The 16,949-nt window shown below is 34.9% G+C and overlaps 1 protein-coding gene across 3 annotated transcripts in view; it reads left to right on the top strand.

Annotated features, from left to right (window-relative positions):
• Positions 1-16,949, top strand: part of LOC129748066 (proton-coupled amino acid transporter-like protein pathetic) — an 80,232-nt gene that overhangs the window by 30,470 nt on the left and 32,813 nt on the right. The window contains exons 1-2 of one of the 3 annotated variants that reach the window (XM_055742534.1): positions 6,756-6,904; positions 11,046-11,228. In XM_055742534.1, the coding sequence (XP_055598509.1) occupies positions 11,161-11,228 (68 nt within the window). In that variant the 5' untranslated portion in view covers positions 6,756-6,904; positions 11,046-11,160. Of the gene's footprint in view, positions 1-6,755; positions 6,905-10,824; positions 10,902-11,045; positions 11,229-16,949 lie in introns of those variants that run through there. The other 2 variants (XM_055742536.1, XM_055742535.1) reach the window with 2 other exon arrangements.

Genomic DNA, 16,949 nt, shown 5'->3' with positions numbered 1-16,949 from the left:
TGGATGATGTTCAACGTGGTGCAAGAAGGTGTAATTCAAAGAGCTTATCTACTTTTCCGACGACATTGATATAGTCAGCAGATCCTCTGCGGCGGTTGAGGATACCTACCGCAAAATGAAACGCGAAGTAGGAAGGATTGAGTTAATGATTAATACGTCCAAGACTAATATATGCTGGCCCTCGCTTGTCCGAACCACTATATTGTACACGTAAGTATAGTGTTGCAACCGTATTACAACGTTCGATTGAGTTTTGGATTTATCACCACGATTGTTTGTTCTTCAAAATTATCGACGTTTTTCGGTGAGTTTTAATAATAATAAAACATATTCACCACTGTAGTGGCAGCTTGCTAAATCTGGCCAAAACTTTCCGGTCCATTGTGAGATCTAATGTACGGAAGAATACGTTTTCTCAGGTACATCCATGGACTCCAACCATGGTCTTGTTTGTCACAAAACCTGGGTTTTTCGTCCTCAGCTGTAAATACCTTGGCACTGCCCAGTTAGCAGATCAAACACTTTCTTGCACTTCGGCAAAACGAATCTGAACTTGCCGGGTCATCACCCTGACCAATGGCTTTATAAAATTTTTGGCCAGGAAGCTGCCCACGTCCTTTGGCTGCTGAATTCTGCTTCAATGTCCGGTTTGGGTGCTTACTGGCCCGATAGGATCGTATTCTTTCGCGTAGACGAATCCTTCTGACGGTGCACCGGTCGGCGTTGAATTTCTTGGCGATGTCGTAGTCCGACTACCCTGTGTTTGCCTTAATCGTTCTCAACACCTTCAAATGCAGTTTCTGATCTTTAATTCTACTATGACGCTTGGTGTGAACCTGCCGATCGAAAGTATGCATCTCACGGAAACGTTTGAGAACGCTGCACACGGATTATTTGACCATTTTTAATGATTGCGCGATTTTTAAACCCAACCACGTTGGATTTTCGACGTGGGTGTCCAAAATTTATTTTCGTCTCATGGCTTCCATCACGTGTAAGGGGTTAACGTGTAAGGGTTAACATAATTCCTAAGATTCATAGAGCTATACAGGGCCGTAGGAAGAACAGACTCATGGGGGGGTTTTGGTGACTGATTTTTACCTATGATTTTCTGCCCAACAATGCACGAATACTAAAATTAAAACAAATAAGGTTTGCTACTATATGATTAGTCAAATGTATTTTGACATTAAAAGTTATCGTATTAAATAGTAACTTTAGAAAATTGGTCCTAAACTCACAAGTGAGCCAAATTAGCATCGATGGTTCAAATCTTTAAATTGATTTAAAGGTCTGGTAGTTCAAACTTAGTTGATTTGTGTATAAAAAAAGCTTTTTTTAGGAGAGTCTTCCATTTCATAGAAAAAACTTATTTTATACCTACTCAAATCAAACAACCCCAAATTATTTTTCAAATGTAAAAATTTTAACCTTTGATGAAAATAAATCAAATTTGTAAAAACAGTGAGATAAAAATCAATAGATTTTCGGATTTTTCTTAATGCAAATTTGAACCAAAACAATGATTTTAGTATGAAATTTGGCTGTAAAAAAAAACTGCAATAACATCACATTGTGGACCAAAAACGAGATATCTCGTTTTTTCGCTAGCCGCTAGTATGCTCCATTAAAAAGCATAATACAAATTTGATGAATCTTTTAATGAAACCTTATTCTACTAAATGTAACCCAACACTTCATATACTCAAATATCTATATTAAATTAACAGAATTTTGCCTTCTGATTTCTGAAACATAAAATGCCAACTTTTTTTACCAATAAATCAATTCCATAATAAAAATCCTGTAGATAATTTTTTTAAAAATATAATTTGTTTTTTGCGGATAAAACAAGAAACCTCAAATTCTACCTTATATTAATGATTTTTAGCTGAATTGTGCTTACAAACTCATTGTGTTAAAAAAAAATGGAAATTTGGAAATTGAATTGAAAAGCAGTCTTGAAACATTTAGACCCGCGAAAAAATCTATGACGAGAAACACCGAAATTCGGCATTCTATATCTCAGAAACCCCTGGAATAAATTTAGCATTTTTAAGTAACAGCAAAGGTTGTGTTCAATTTTGTCGAATAAAGTTTAACACGTAAATTCAGTTCATTCGAATTATACTTCGAAGTGTAGCACACTGTTGGCAAGCGAAAAAAATGAGATATCTTGCATTTGGTCCGCAATAAGGGTATATACAAGGTGGGTATATATTCAGGAGGTGTTCCCGAATAACAAATTCCCGATTCAGCCATTTTGGCTATGTAGGCTATGCAACTATACGGAACTCATGAAGTTTGTTTACCAACAAACCACAGAAAAGCTGAGCAAAAAATAAACAAACTCATTGAGAGCCCCGCTCACTCCTCGCCTACTTACTGTGAAAGTCGAAGAACCTAGTGTATCTAAGAACCTTGGGTATATACGGACGATAGTATTGGCGAAAAATTGGCCTCAGCCATAACCTCAAATTTTGATTTGCTGGCGGCCTCACCAGTGATGCTAAGTGCGTTGTTAAAATGAGTATTTGCTTGTTTTAAACTGATTATAATATTTCTGAATTCATTAAATTTTTTAACTATCAACAGCTTAACATTTGAATTAATTATGGGGCGTCCCTAAATGGATAAAGATAAGCCATCTTTTGCTACACGCTTGAAATTATTAAACCGTTTATGTTTCAAAAATAACCATTTTTGACCTTTTCCCGGGAAGTGTCATTTTATGAGTTCTTCATGAGAAGTCATAAAATGACTTCTTGGGGAGAAGTTCGAATATGGTTATTTTTCAACCGAATGGGATTCTAGCGGAGAAGTTGAAAAAAGGTTATTCTTTAATCGTTTTTTTATAGAGCTGCTATGTAATTTGCAGATTTGGAAGAGTTTCTAGTAAAATTTTCATTAAAATCTTTATTTAAACCAATCCACTATATTAAAACAGTTATCACTGTTAATCGAAAAATCCACTTGGCCTCAACAAGATACAATTGTATTTTTTAATTAGATATGTTCTGTTTCCCAAGTAAATTTTATTCATACCGAGATGATACTCTATAACTAGATTTTAAGGCAAGATCGTTAGATAAACACAGTTGAAACACCCGGTAGCATCGAAGGCCCCTCTCCTCGGGTGCCTCCTTCGGTGCCGAACAACGCCGGAAGTGCCTTGATATACCGGATATACCTTGGTGACATTTTGTAGATAAAAATGGTCAAAATATCATTGTCTCCAGTACTGTTCGTTCACGAGGGGGTTTTCAAAGCAGTCCAGCCCGTTCCAGCTTCTCCCGGATGGTGAAAAAACAGTCGGAAGAGTATCTTGCATTTTCGCACCAATACCTAAAACAAAAATACTTTATTAGATAACCAACCTTTCCATCCTTGGAAGGATTCAAAAGTATTTTAAGGAATGTTAAAACTTACCGGGAGTGTAATCCGGGTTCTCCTTTTCGTGCGGGGTCATATCTCATCGGTGTCCTGAAATTTAATTTGATTTGTTTATTGTGAGGTTGCAATTTTTAGATGACGAATATCAAAATATTTACCTTTGATCACCACTAACAGATTCGATGTGTTCCGAAATTACAAGGACCAATTTAATCTGGAACACGACCCAGTTACGCGGAATAATGAAGTTTTGAAAAACGCGTTTGTCTGCTAATTGGCAATTTTCAAAATGGCTACGATAGGAAAACCAAAGTATTCAAACATTTTGTGGTTAATGTTCAAGAACTACAAAAATGATTAAAATTCGAGAAGGAAAAATTCTTAAAAAATAACCATATTGGCAGTTTTTGGGCCAAAGCCATAAAATGGTTATTCTTGAACCGAAAATGTTTAAATAAAAATGAGCGTGTAATGAATTTTCAAGGTGAATTCAAAACAACTTATGTATATTTTATGTACTGCTTGGTAGATTAAAAAAGAGTAGTTTCTAACTTCAAAACGAATGCAAAGTCGTTCACTGTTACAAACAAATACATTAATGAAAGCCCCTTCTATGTTGACTTTGAAAAAAATAATCGCCTACATGCTCTGATTATTTTAAACATATCAACATAATTCGCTGCATCGTTTAAGTGTGCGATACAGTAAGTTGTTATTTCGTTTAGATGAATGATGCGTTTGACATTTGAATAGAAATCGACGGGAAAGTTGAAAATTCTCAGTACTGATAAAAATGTTTTACAATAACAATGCAATTAAAAAAAATGTAATCATTTTCCAAATATCAATGCACTTGGCAGCCCTGAACACCCAAAACATCAAAACACGAACACCTGTGTATCGGTTTTCGACAGGGCGATTTTTTCGATATTAGTACTGGAAAATCGCGTTCATCGTGCGCCCTTCTCAAAACTCGGTTCTGTTCTTCCATGGTTTGAGGTTAGGGCTGAGGCCTCCTGCTAATGTGGTGTTCGTGTAGAACTGTCAATATATCCTAATAGGTTATGTTCATGAAATCTTGAATTCCTAAACAATTTATGAAGATTGTAAAATATATTTACAAACTAAACCTTTTTCTGAATTATGAATCTCAATTCTGAATCTGAATACTAAAATTGCGCTTCGAATATGTATCCGAATTACCGAATTACCGAATTATATTTCTGAAATGTACGAAATATAGGATTTTCGAATCTTATTCCAGATCACAATTTTATCAGCCAAGATATAGCACCCTCATTTCTCAGTTAAAATTTTTTTATCTGTTTTGTGAATCAGAATAAAAATATAAATTTAAGATCTGAATCTTACTTTTAAATTTTGGATTGTCATTTCGAAGCTTTAATTTTTTTAATTTTGTGTAAGAATTAATTTCAAGAACTTCGAATTTAAAAATAAACCAAATTTCTCTTTTTTATATTCGGAAAACTATTATCAAAATATTGAAAATGTATATGATCTCGAAAAACATGATGCAAATATGACATAAAATGCAAACCGTAATTTGAACCAGGATTTCAAAGCAGCTTTTCATTTATAATTTTTTGTGATTTTTCGAACTGAAAATCAAGAAACCTGAACAGGATACAGAATCTGAAATACGAAAAAAAAGAAAGCAATTTTTGTTATGGGAGTTAGGGAATCAGAACCTTCGAAATGGGTTTAATGTAATACGAAATTCAATATTCAGACCGGAACTTCGATGATCAAGTGAGAAAATTTTGAAAAAGTGTTGCAGAATTTTGGACTTGGGATGGGTTTCTGAGGTTTTGGCATAAGTTTCCAGTCTAGATGGTAATTCTTGATAAACCTTAACTCTTTTATCATAATTTGGTTCTGAATTTGAAATTTTGAGTGTAGAGTAGAATATCTCTCTTACAGTTTTGGATCCTCCCCCAAACCCACTACCTCCACCCCCCCCCCCCCCCCCCCATCCCCCGTTCCTACGGCCATGGAGCTATAAAAGTTATATTTACAAATATTCAATTGCGTCGGAAAATGAATGCCCATTCACCAAAATAAAAATGCAAATTTATTATGACGCCGAAAAACCATCTCAACAACGCTAATATAAGATATTTTTTCTGTTTGTGATATGAGCTCAAGTAATAATAAAACGTGACAAAGATCAATGGCAAATTATCAAATCAGAATAGGAAATGACAAAAAAAACTGTTGAATAGAACAATGGAACAGCATTGGAAATTAATACGTCAGCCTAATTACGCTCGCGGAGCTATTGGCAATAAGAAGTAAAAAAAACGATTTGTCAAGCGAGAGGCGTTTCAATGAAGATGCTATCAATTTGCGGTGTGATAAGATAGTTACCAAATTCAATGCTCTGCTCAAAGTTTGGTTTAGCTGAGTAATGATTCTTCTTAAAAGTCTCAACTGGAAACGTCATCGATGAATGAAGAATTCATATGAATGCTGACAGTGCTTTATGCGTGAGATATTTTCAACATAACATTGACATTGATTATCAAACTTAAGACTGATTGATTTTAATATTGATCGATAATAATGTGAAAGAAATTGTATCATCAGATCTCTATGAATTTGATTGTTAAGAAAACGAAAATCAATCAGTGTCCAGCGATTTTTCGCAAGTCTATCGCAAGTTTGAGCTTTGATTCATCGAAAGTCGAATCCTTTTTGCGTACCTTATCATTCTTTCTAAGAGCTTCCGTTTACTGGAGTATTGATATTTTCCAACCATTTCAGAAATGAACTCAGAATATTAAGTGTTCAAATCTGAACTATCGCTAAGCCTGTCTCCAAGCTATCCTTTGTCAACGAATGTCCGAACAACGACGTACATAATTGTAATGAGAGAATTTCAATAGCTTCTGCTATGTTCTGCTGCTGGGTAAATCCACTCAGACAAGTGAATCGTTTGACATGCTCCTATAGAGGCACTTTAAAAAATGTCTCCCTTCGGGGCTTATCCACGCTGCAACCATGTGTCTTCGACTACTTAGCTTAAGTACTTAGCTTGTAAGTTGAAAAAAAAACCCATAACAATGACATGAATGACAAAAACGCTTCATCTCCCACCTTTTACGTACTTAAATCGCTGATAAATGTTACTGGATTGATACAGTTTGATACGCTACAGGGTTCAGGAATGTCATACCGATAGGTTCGTTACGCCGGAGATATCTTTAGAGTTTAGCTCCCTGGGCATCAAGTGCAGCTGATGCCGAAAGCCCTCATTCCCTTCAGATAGGCGGTTCATTTTTCGGCCCAAATGTCATCATAACACTTTGCCAAGTGTCGGTCGTTCGTTTACCGGTATCTATACTTGGTACAGGCAAGCTGTTCGCGGAATTTTACCGAGTGCGGTTGGATCTAACAGATTACACGGGTCCAGATTTCGGAACGCGCCGCCGCCGACAGAAATTCTCCCGGACTCCGCGAAGCATACAACAATTTCTACTCACTTGTTAAGGTTTGTTAAAAAATTAGAGGAAAAAAAACAGTCAAGCTAGGTTCAAATGTTGATTTAAGAATCTTAATTCTATATTCAAACCCTGTGAAAATGCGAAAAAAAACAAAATTTAAAATTTTGATTCTGAACCTAGTACTCAAAATCTGAATCCAAAATTTGGATGTAATCTGAAATCTGAATCTCAAATCTGAATCTCAAATCTGAATCTGAATCTGAATTCTGAATTCTGAATTCTGAATTCTGAATTCTGAATTCTGAATTCTGAATTCTGAATCTGAATTCTGAATTCTGAATTCTGAATTCTGAATTCTGAATTCTGAATCTGAATTCTGAATCTGAATTCTGAATCTGAATTCCGAATCTGAATTCTGAATCTGAATTCTGAATCTGAATTCTGAATCTGAATTCTGAATCTGAATTCTGAATCTGAATTCTGAATCTGAATTCTGAATCTGAATTCTGAATCTGAATTCCGAATCTGAATTCTGAATCTGAATTCTGAATCTGAATTCTGAATCTGAATTCTGAATCTGAATTCTGAATCTGAATTCTGAATCTGAATTCTGAATCTGAATTCCGAATCTGAATTCTGAATCTGAATTCTGAATCTGAATTCTGAATCTGAATTCTGAATCTGAATTCTGAATCTGAATTCTGAATCTGAATTCTGAATCTGAATTCTGAATCTGAATTCTGAATCTGAATTCTGAATCTGAATTCTGAATCTGAATTCTGAATCTGAATTCTGAATCTGAATTCTGAATCTGAATTCTGAATCTGAATTCTGAATCTGAATTCTGAATCTGAATTCTGAATCTGAATTCTGAATCTGAATTCTGAATCTGAATTCTGAATCTGAATTCTGAATCTGAATTCTGAATCTGAATTCTGAATCTGAATTCTGAATCTGAATTCTGAATCTGAATTCTGAATCTGAATTCTGAATCTGAATTCTGAATCTGAATTCTGAATCTGATTTCTGAATCTGAATTCTGAATCTGAATTCTGAATCTGAATTCTGAATCTGAATTCTGAATCTGAATTCTGAATCTGAATTCTGAATCTGAATTCTGAATCTGAATTCTGAATCTGAATTCTGAATCTGAATTCTGAATCTGAATTCTGAATCTGAATTCTGAATCTGAATTCTGAATCTGAATTTTGAATCTGAATTCTGAATCTGAATTCTGAATCTGAATTCTGAATCTGAATTCTGAATCTGAATTCTGAATCTGAATTCTGAATCTGAATTCTGAATCTGAATTCTGAATCTGAATTCTGAATCTGAATTCTGAATCTGAATTCTGAATCTGAATTCTGAATCTGAATTCTGAATCTGAATTCTGAATCTGAATTCTGAATCTGAATTCTGAATCTGAATTCTGAATCTGAATTCTGAATCTGAATTCTGAATCTGAATTCTGAATCTGAATTCTGAATCTGAATTCTGAATCTGAATTCTGAATCTGAATTCTGAATCTGAATTCTGAATCTGAATTCTGAATCTGAATTCTGAATCTGAATTCTGAATCTGAATTCTGAATCTGAATTCTGAATCTGAATTCTTAATCTGAATTCTTAATCTGAATTCTTAATCTGAATTCTGAATCTGAATTCTGAATCTGAATTCTGAATCTGAATTCTGAATCTGAATTCTGAATCTGAATTCTGAATCTGAATTCTGAATCTGAATTCTGAATCTGAATTCTGAATCTGAATTCTGAATCTGAATTCTGAATCTGAATTCTGAATCTGAATTCTGAATCTGAATTCTGAATCTGAATTCTGAATCTGAATTCTGAATCTGAATTCTGAATCTGAATTCTGAATTCTGAATTCTGAATCTGAATTCTGAATCTGAATTCTGAATCTGAATTCTGAATCTGAATTCTGAATCTGAATTCTGAATCTGAATTCTGAATCTGAATTCTGAATCTGAATTCTGAATCTGAATTCTGAATCTGAATTCTGAATCTGAATTCTGAATCTGAATTCTGAATCTGAATTCTGAATCTGAATTCTGAATCTGAATTCTGAATCTGATTTCTGAATCTGAATTCTGAATCTGAATTCTGAATCTGAATTCTGAATCTGAATTCTGAATCTGAATTCTGAATCTGAATTCTGAATCTGAATTCTGAATCTGAATTCTGAATCTGAATTCTGAATCTGAATTCTGAATCTGAATTCTGAATCTGAATTCTGAATCTGAATTCTGAATCTGAATTCTGCATCTGAATTCTGAATCTGAATTCTTAATCTGAATTCTTAATCTGAATTCTGAATCTGAATTCTGAATCTTAATTCTGAATCTGAATTCTGAATCTGAATTCTGAATCTGAATTCTGAATCTGAATTCTGAATCTGAATTCTGAATCTGAATTCTGAATCTGAATTCTGAATCTGAATTCTGAATCTGAATTCTGAATCTGAATTCTGAATCTGAATTCTGAATCTGAATTCTGAATCTGAATTCTGAATCTGAATTCTGAATCTGAATTCTGAATCTGAATTCTGAATCTGAATTCTGAATCTGAATTCTGAATCTGAATTCTGAATCTGAATTCTGAATCTGAATTCTGAATCTGAATTCTGAATCTGAATTCTGAATCTGAATTCTGAATCTGAATTCTGAATCTGAATTCTGAATCTGAATTCTGAATCTGAATTCTGAATCTGAATTCTGAATCTGAATTCTGAATCTGAATTCTGAATCTGAATTCTGAATTCTGAATTCTGAATCTGAATTCTGAATCTGAATTCTGAATCTGAATTCTGAATCTGAATTCTAAATCTGAATTCTGAATCTGAATTCTGAATCTGAATTCTGAATCTGAATTCTGAATCTGAATTCTGAATCTGAATTCTGAATCTGAATTCTGAATCTGAATTCTGAATCTGAATTCTGAATCTGAATTCTGAATCTGAATTCTGAATCTGAATTCTGAATCTGAATTCTGAATCTGGATTCTGAATCTGAATTCTGAATCTGAATTCTGAATCTGAATTCTGAATCTGAATTCTGAATCTGAATTCTGAATCTGAATTCTGAATCTGAATTCTGAATCTGAATTCTGAATCTGAATTCTGAATCTGAATTCTGAATCTGAATTCTGAATCTGAATTCTGAATCTGAATTCTGAATCTGAATTCTGAATCTGAATTCTGAATCTGAATTCTGAATCTGAATTCTGAATCTGAATTCTGATTCTGAATTCTGAATCTGAATTCTGAATCTGAATTCTGAATCTGAATTCTGAATCTGAATTCTGAATCTGAATTCTGAATCTGAATTCTGAATCTGAATTCTGAATCTGAGTTTTGAATTCTGAATCTGAATTCTGAATCTGATTTCTGAATATGAATTCTGAATATGAATTCTGAATATGAATTCTGAATCTGAATTCTGAATCTGAATTCGAATTCTGAATCTGAATTCTGAATCTTAATTTTGAGTTTTGAATTTTGAATTATGAATTCTGCATCTGAATTCTGAATTCTGAACCTGAATCTGAATCTGAATCCCAATTGTGAATCTGAATCCTGAATTATGTATCTATTGCAAAACAGTTTTTTGAATGTGATGTGGTGCATTCTTAAGAATTGTAACGGTCGCCAGACTGTTTGTTATCCTCTTCTAGGTGAACTTGAAGATGCAAGTCATATCGTCTGAAAATATTGTGTCCTTTTTATCAATGAGTTGTACTACGGCAAACAAATTGTAAACGGAAGGTCCGCGCAATTAAATCTGCGCATATGGAACAAACAACTCAAAAATGCTCACGTTTCACTTACGAAAGAAAATAAGTTATTATCGACTGGAAGAAAAGTGCAAATAAAAGTAAGCAAAACTGTATAAGCACAGCAATAGTTTGATAAAAGTCTACTATAGGATTTGTTACAAACACTCGACTAGAATGAGAAGATGTTGTGCCGATTGGCAACTTTGAGTACACTATCAATCGAACCTTGCAATCGACAAGTTCTTAAAAGAATAGTAAGGAAAGATTTTCTCTAAATATAAAAAAAAAACTTCTTCCATAGCCAAACATTTCAATAGACTTAAGCTCTGATTTATTTATAAAAATCGGTTTTTTTTTTCAACAAATAACACCAGTATTTTTGTTCGTATCCATTTCAGACTCAACAAAAAAAAAAACAACAATCGATCAAAACGGCTGCCCTAACACAAAGTTTAATCAAAAGGTGGTTATTCAAAAAAAAGCAAAACGTTTGGGTAAACATTTGTATCCAAAATGACGGAAGATAAGACGAAAACAGACCTGCCGGTGCCGCAGTTTGTGCCCAGTGACTTCAATTCAACGTAAGTAGTCTGAATTTTTGGCTAGTCTCAGAGTGATCTACATTGGGGAGAGAGGTGTTTCGTGTTTGAAAAATGGTGAAATCCTTATTTGTGGTTCCTAGAACCATAAAATTGGTAGTGACAACGTTAAAAAGGACCAAGTTCTCGGATGAGAGGTGTGTATTTAGTGTTGGTCCTCAAAGCTAAACATGTGGCTTGGACCGTGCCTTTGGAAATCATTTTGATAGGGTAAATGATCTTGAGCGGAACTAGTCAAAATCTGATCTTGAGCGGAACCATTTAGTTTTTCTAAGTTCAAGGCAATGATTGTTAATGAATCTTACCAAATTGTTGAAAAAACACTTTTTCAAGATCTTTTCTTACAAGCATTGACATTTTTGCTAAAATTTATTAGCTGAAATAATGTTATAAGAAAATTTAAAAACATACGCATTTCTGCTGCAATTTTCATCAATCTACGCTGACTTTGAACGTCAATTTATGTTACTCTTGACCGATGTTAAATGATTCTCAATGATTAAAATGGTAGAAAAACTCATAAAAAAGCATTATTCGGGTTTTTGTGACAAGTTTGTCATCAAAATATCAATTAATAGCGTAGTTTTTAAAAGTAAAATATGATCTTGAGTGGAACCATTCTTGATCTTGAGCGGAACTACTAGCTTCCGAAATAAAACGCTAGGTGCGCTGCCTTATGCCTAATGTCTCACACGCAGTTTTTACCCCTGAATGTATGCAGCAGCTTTGTATATTTCTTATTCTATCAGCTTCAGGAAAAGAAAAAATGTAAAATTAAGTTCGAATAGAACAAAAACTAATTAATTGGTGTCACAGCATACCAAACTAAGCACACAAAAAGTTTAAATTTTTGGGGTTCAAGAAATGTGTTTTTGGATCTTTCTTTTAAAGGGACGACGAGAAGGAGGAGAAAGGCTTTCATAAATATTTTTTGACATAACTCGAGAACTATTGAAGCCAATAAAGTTAAGTCATTATTTCAGAATAAAAATCAATCTTCATTGCCATTACTGTTCGTACTTTATGAAGAAGCTTTCTTTTAAAGATATTGTTTTAGATGTTTACAATCCAATTGAAAACGATATACTATCTAATAAACAAAAATTCAAATTGTTTTTTACACATATTTTTTCAGTTTTACAAAGTGTAGCAAAGCACATTAGCTATTTTATAATATTCCACGATTCAATTGGTGGCCTGGTATTGTAAACTTATCCGAATCCCTTCTGTTTGACTTTACACTTGAGCTCAAACTGGAAATCGGTTTGAGAAATAATTGTTTTATGAATTGAGATAAATAAATAATGTTCCCATAAATTTTTAATATAAATAATTGTTAACGTGATTCATAAGAAACTGGAATTTATTATGAACTTTATTCTATGAATAAGTTGCTTATAGCAAGGTTACCGAAATCACAGTAAAATCTGTTATTTTACAAAATTTTAAGGAAACTTTTATCACAGCATCTGTGTCACAGAATACGATTTTTTGAAATATTTACAGATTTCACAGAATTTTTTGTAATTTCGTATGGATTTCCTTAATTATAATTTTTTTGGTCAATATAAAATTATGGTTCCTTACTTTGAATTAGAAAAGTATGAAATGATTTTCAACGTAAACTGATTTTTCCCAACTAAAATATAAAAATGACCCAATTTATCATGAATTTCCAATACAATTAAAGGAATTAAAGGAATAAGGATTAAAAAAACTGAGAGATTTTTCTCAAAAACATTGATTTCGAGCAATGTACAGTTTTTTTTACCAAATCTGTAATTAAAGGCATCTTCTTTTGTATTACTAACTTTGTCATTTCCTTCAAAAGTTGTTCGGGCAGTATTATCGTAAACATGCACATTCAAAAAATCAATCAAATGTTCTAACGAATTTAATTTTTGAAATAAAAAAACTAAAATTTGAGTTTAGAGAATCGATTCTTTCAAAGTAAGATACAGTTCATCAAAGTGAAAATTGGACTTTTTTAAGCAAGAAATAAATTTGAACGGATATTTTGAGAACAGCTTTGGAACGCTAAGTTTCTTTTTTTTTTTTCACGTAAAAACTTTAATTTTTGAACTTTAAAATCTTCAAAGATGAAATTAAATTGAAGTTTTCACAGTTACACAAGTATTAGGAATAAGAGCTATTAAAGATGTTGACAGAAAAAAATGGTTCCGCTCAAGATCATATTTTAGTTCCGCTCAAGATCGGCGTAGTTCCGCTCAAGATCTGAATTCTTACTTCAGTAAAACAGCTCTAGAGTTATTAGGATTTACTCTAAAATATCCTAAAAATCATCATTAGAAAGCAGAAACCAAGATCTATCCGGTAAACTGAAAAAAAATTTCTTCGGATATAATCCAAAGCCATACCGCTTGATCAACTGTTCCGAGTTGCGTTGAATTGAGCCAATTAGTTCCGCTCAAGATCATTTACCCTAGTGCATTTCTGAATTCGTGTCGTGGCATTGCCATTTCTACGAGCTTCAATAGATAAGTGGAAGTTCAACTGAAAGTTCTATTATTGGCAAGCTAAGTTTGTGAAACGTGTAGACTGGAGGAGAAAATAGACAGAAGACTTGAATATTGGAAGAAGAAATATGATAAATTAATATTTATTCCCGGAAAAATATGTGTAGCTAACCCAAATTTTGTTTTTAATGGAAAAAACATTGTTTTCGTATTTTTTTATTGTTACTATTGGAAACATGACAGAAATATTAGATATTTCGCTTGAAAGATTCAAATAACTTCTTCACAATTAACTATAAGGATTTTGGACAGTACATTAGAAAGAACTTACCGAACGATAGGATTCTTGTTGCATTTAAACTCTAGATGTTACCAATATTTCAACCTTCCAAAGAGCGATATAAGTTTATGAGTAACATTTACGTAATATGAGTACCTGAGGCTCCCGAACAACCTTTTTTCAATTCGACAATCACCGAAAAATATCAATTTAAAAAGATAACAAAAACTGGAGGCGATTAAAACTCGTAAACATCAAAATAAAACCTTTCTTCAGTCCAATGTGAACGGCTAAAATTTCAATGTCGATTTTGGATAAAACATTTTTCTCGAAAAAACACCAGATATCGACGTTTTATGCATTTTTAAGTCATATGGTAAAAATTTTTAAAAAAAATTGATTTTTCTGATTTCTTTCGGTATCACCTAAGATAGTTGATTTTTGAGGGTGGAAAACCGAAACTTTTGGCGTTTTGATGTACCGTTAACTGGGACAACATGCAACCATTTTCAACTTCAATGGCTTCTTAAAAACTTATGTTCACAGTACAGTTAATCATAAAGGGTGATACGGTCAATATTTGGTCAAGGGAAAAAACGCGTGTTAATCGGTGAAATCGTTTATTAAAAAAATCAAATTAATTTTTTTTTTTTCAAGTTTAATTAGTGTAAAATTCAGATTTTGTACAACCACCTTGTCCACCTTCTTCGCCGCAGAAAGCCAGTTTGCCTTGAACTGCTGCTCGTCCTTAGCAGTTTTTTTGGTCTTCATAATGTTCCGCTTGACAGTAGCCCAGTATTTCTCAATTGGGCGGAGCTCTGGCGTATTGGGAGGGATCTTGTCCTTGGGAACCTCCTGCACGTTGTTGGCGGCGTACCACTCCATGACCTTTTTACCATAATGGCAAGATGCCAAATCCGGCCAAGTACGGAACAACCGTGTTTCTTCAGGAAAGACAGCAGACGTTGATTTGAACACTCTTCCACATACATTTCTTGGTTGACAGTCCCGGAAGCTGCTGCTTTTCAAGCCACAGGTACAGATGGCTTGCCAAACCAGATATTTCTTCGCGAACTTTGACAGTTTCATGTGCTTGAAAATATCTGCTACCTTTCTCCTTTCTTTTGCCGTATAAAACTCCTGTCCCTGAAGCTGCTTGTAGTCGGCTTTGACGTAGGTTTCGTCGTCCATTACCACGCAGTCAAACTTCGTCAGCATCGTCGTGTACAGCCTCCGGGATCGCGCTTTGGCCGTCGTATTTTCTTTATCATCGCGATTTGGAGTCACTACCTTCTTGTAAGTCGATAGTCCGGCTCGATTTTTGGCTCGATACACCCAGCTTATTTGCGGTATCTCGGAGAGAGAGGTTAGGGTTTCGCTTGAAACTACCGGCAACTCTCTTTGTCGTTTCAGCTGCTTCCGGTTTTCGATTTCCCCCCGATTCAGACTTCCTGGCTGTCGACAAACGTTCCCCAAACACTTTAATTACATTTGTAACGGTTGATTTGGCAACTTTTAACGATTTGGCCAGCTTTGCGTGCGAGTTGCAACTGAAGCGTGAATTCCAAAATCAAAATAGGAGCAACATTGTACACACACACACACACACACACCTTCAAATTCAGGTTTTTTAAATGCAAAATTGAAAGAAATACGTCAAGTTGATATTGTCCAAATTTTGACCGTATCACCCTTTAGACCAGCTGAACCAGCTGACTGAACCGGACCCGAAACTGCTTGAGGTTCGCCTTCATGGTTCTCTATCCTGCTCCTAGTGGACATCTTCACAGAAAACTGACTTAAACTTTAACTTGTTAAACTTGGGTCCAAAACCTATTGGATATTGGGAGTCGTAGAAAGAACACGTCTTGTCAGCTTGGAAGTTACAGTTAAAGAGAGAGATTTATTTCAAACTAATTATACAGATTGCTATGATCGCTTATTTGGTCTTTCGCCTACTGCGTCTAACAAATCCAAATTCAGATTCAGAATTTTGATTTAAAAGGAGAAGTGCTATACGTTTTCCATGACGAAGATTCAATCTCAGGACAATCAAGGCAAGAAAAAAGGCACGTTTCAAGCAACGAGGACGCCAACGGTCTCTAGGGCGACGATTAAAGGATTGTCATTGCCAAGACACGGAGTGAGGGTGCGCCGCATGAAACACGTCCGAACAAACTTTGCAAATTCACAAACGAGGTGATCCCACAGCACGAGGAAAGCAGGTGGCCGCGGGTCCCATATCACAGGGATACGAGCGTGAAAGAGCAAATTTCGCTGGAGGAACTGAGGATCAACTGAGGATAAGTTCCTCCAGCTGAAGAAAGCTGCGGGTCTGGACGGCTTCCCAAACATTTCAATGAAGGCCGTGATCATGGAACACCCTGCACTATTCCGGTTATCACTGGAACAGTACGTGGAAAAAAGGGTCTTCCCAAACGGGTGGAAGCGGCAGAGATTGGTGCTTCTGCAAAAACCAGGAAACCCACCAAGTGACCCATCAGCGAATCGCCCGATATGTCTCTTTGGCAGAGCTGGCAAGGTGTTGGAGAATGTGGTCTAGAGAAGAATCTAGCTCTACACCGAGTGCTAGAACGGCCTTTCCGACAAACAGTTTGGTTTTCGTAAAGACCGCAATGCGGTGGATGTCGTCCGATTCGTCATCGAAGGAGCAGACGATACTAGGCTGAAAAAGGAGACAAGAGACCGATTTTCCGTAATGGTCACCCTTAATATGCGGAACGCCTTTAGCAGCGTCAGTTTGGCAACGATTGCTTCGTGGCTCATTCGTATGAGGATCCCGGCTTATATATGTAGGATGGTGGAGTGTTACGTGGTGTTACTTCCTTAAACGCTAACTGCAGAATATGGGCAACGATGGATTAGAAACAGTGAGCGTCTCGGCAGGGGTTCCACAGTGATCAATACTTGGCCCGGTATTGCGGA

This window comes from Uranotaenia lowii, chromosome 2 (assembly GCF_029784155.1).
Source record: "Uranotaenia lowii strain MFRU-FL chromosome 2, ASM2978415v1, whole genome shotgun sequence".
Lineage (NCBI taxonomy): Eukaryota > Metazoa > Arthropoda > Insecta > Diptera > Culicidae > Uranotaenia > Uranotaenia lowii.
Note: the sequence above shows the minus strand (reverse complement) of the source record. Positions and strands in the feature narration are given on the sequence as shown.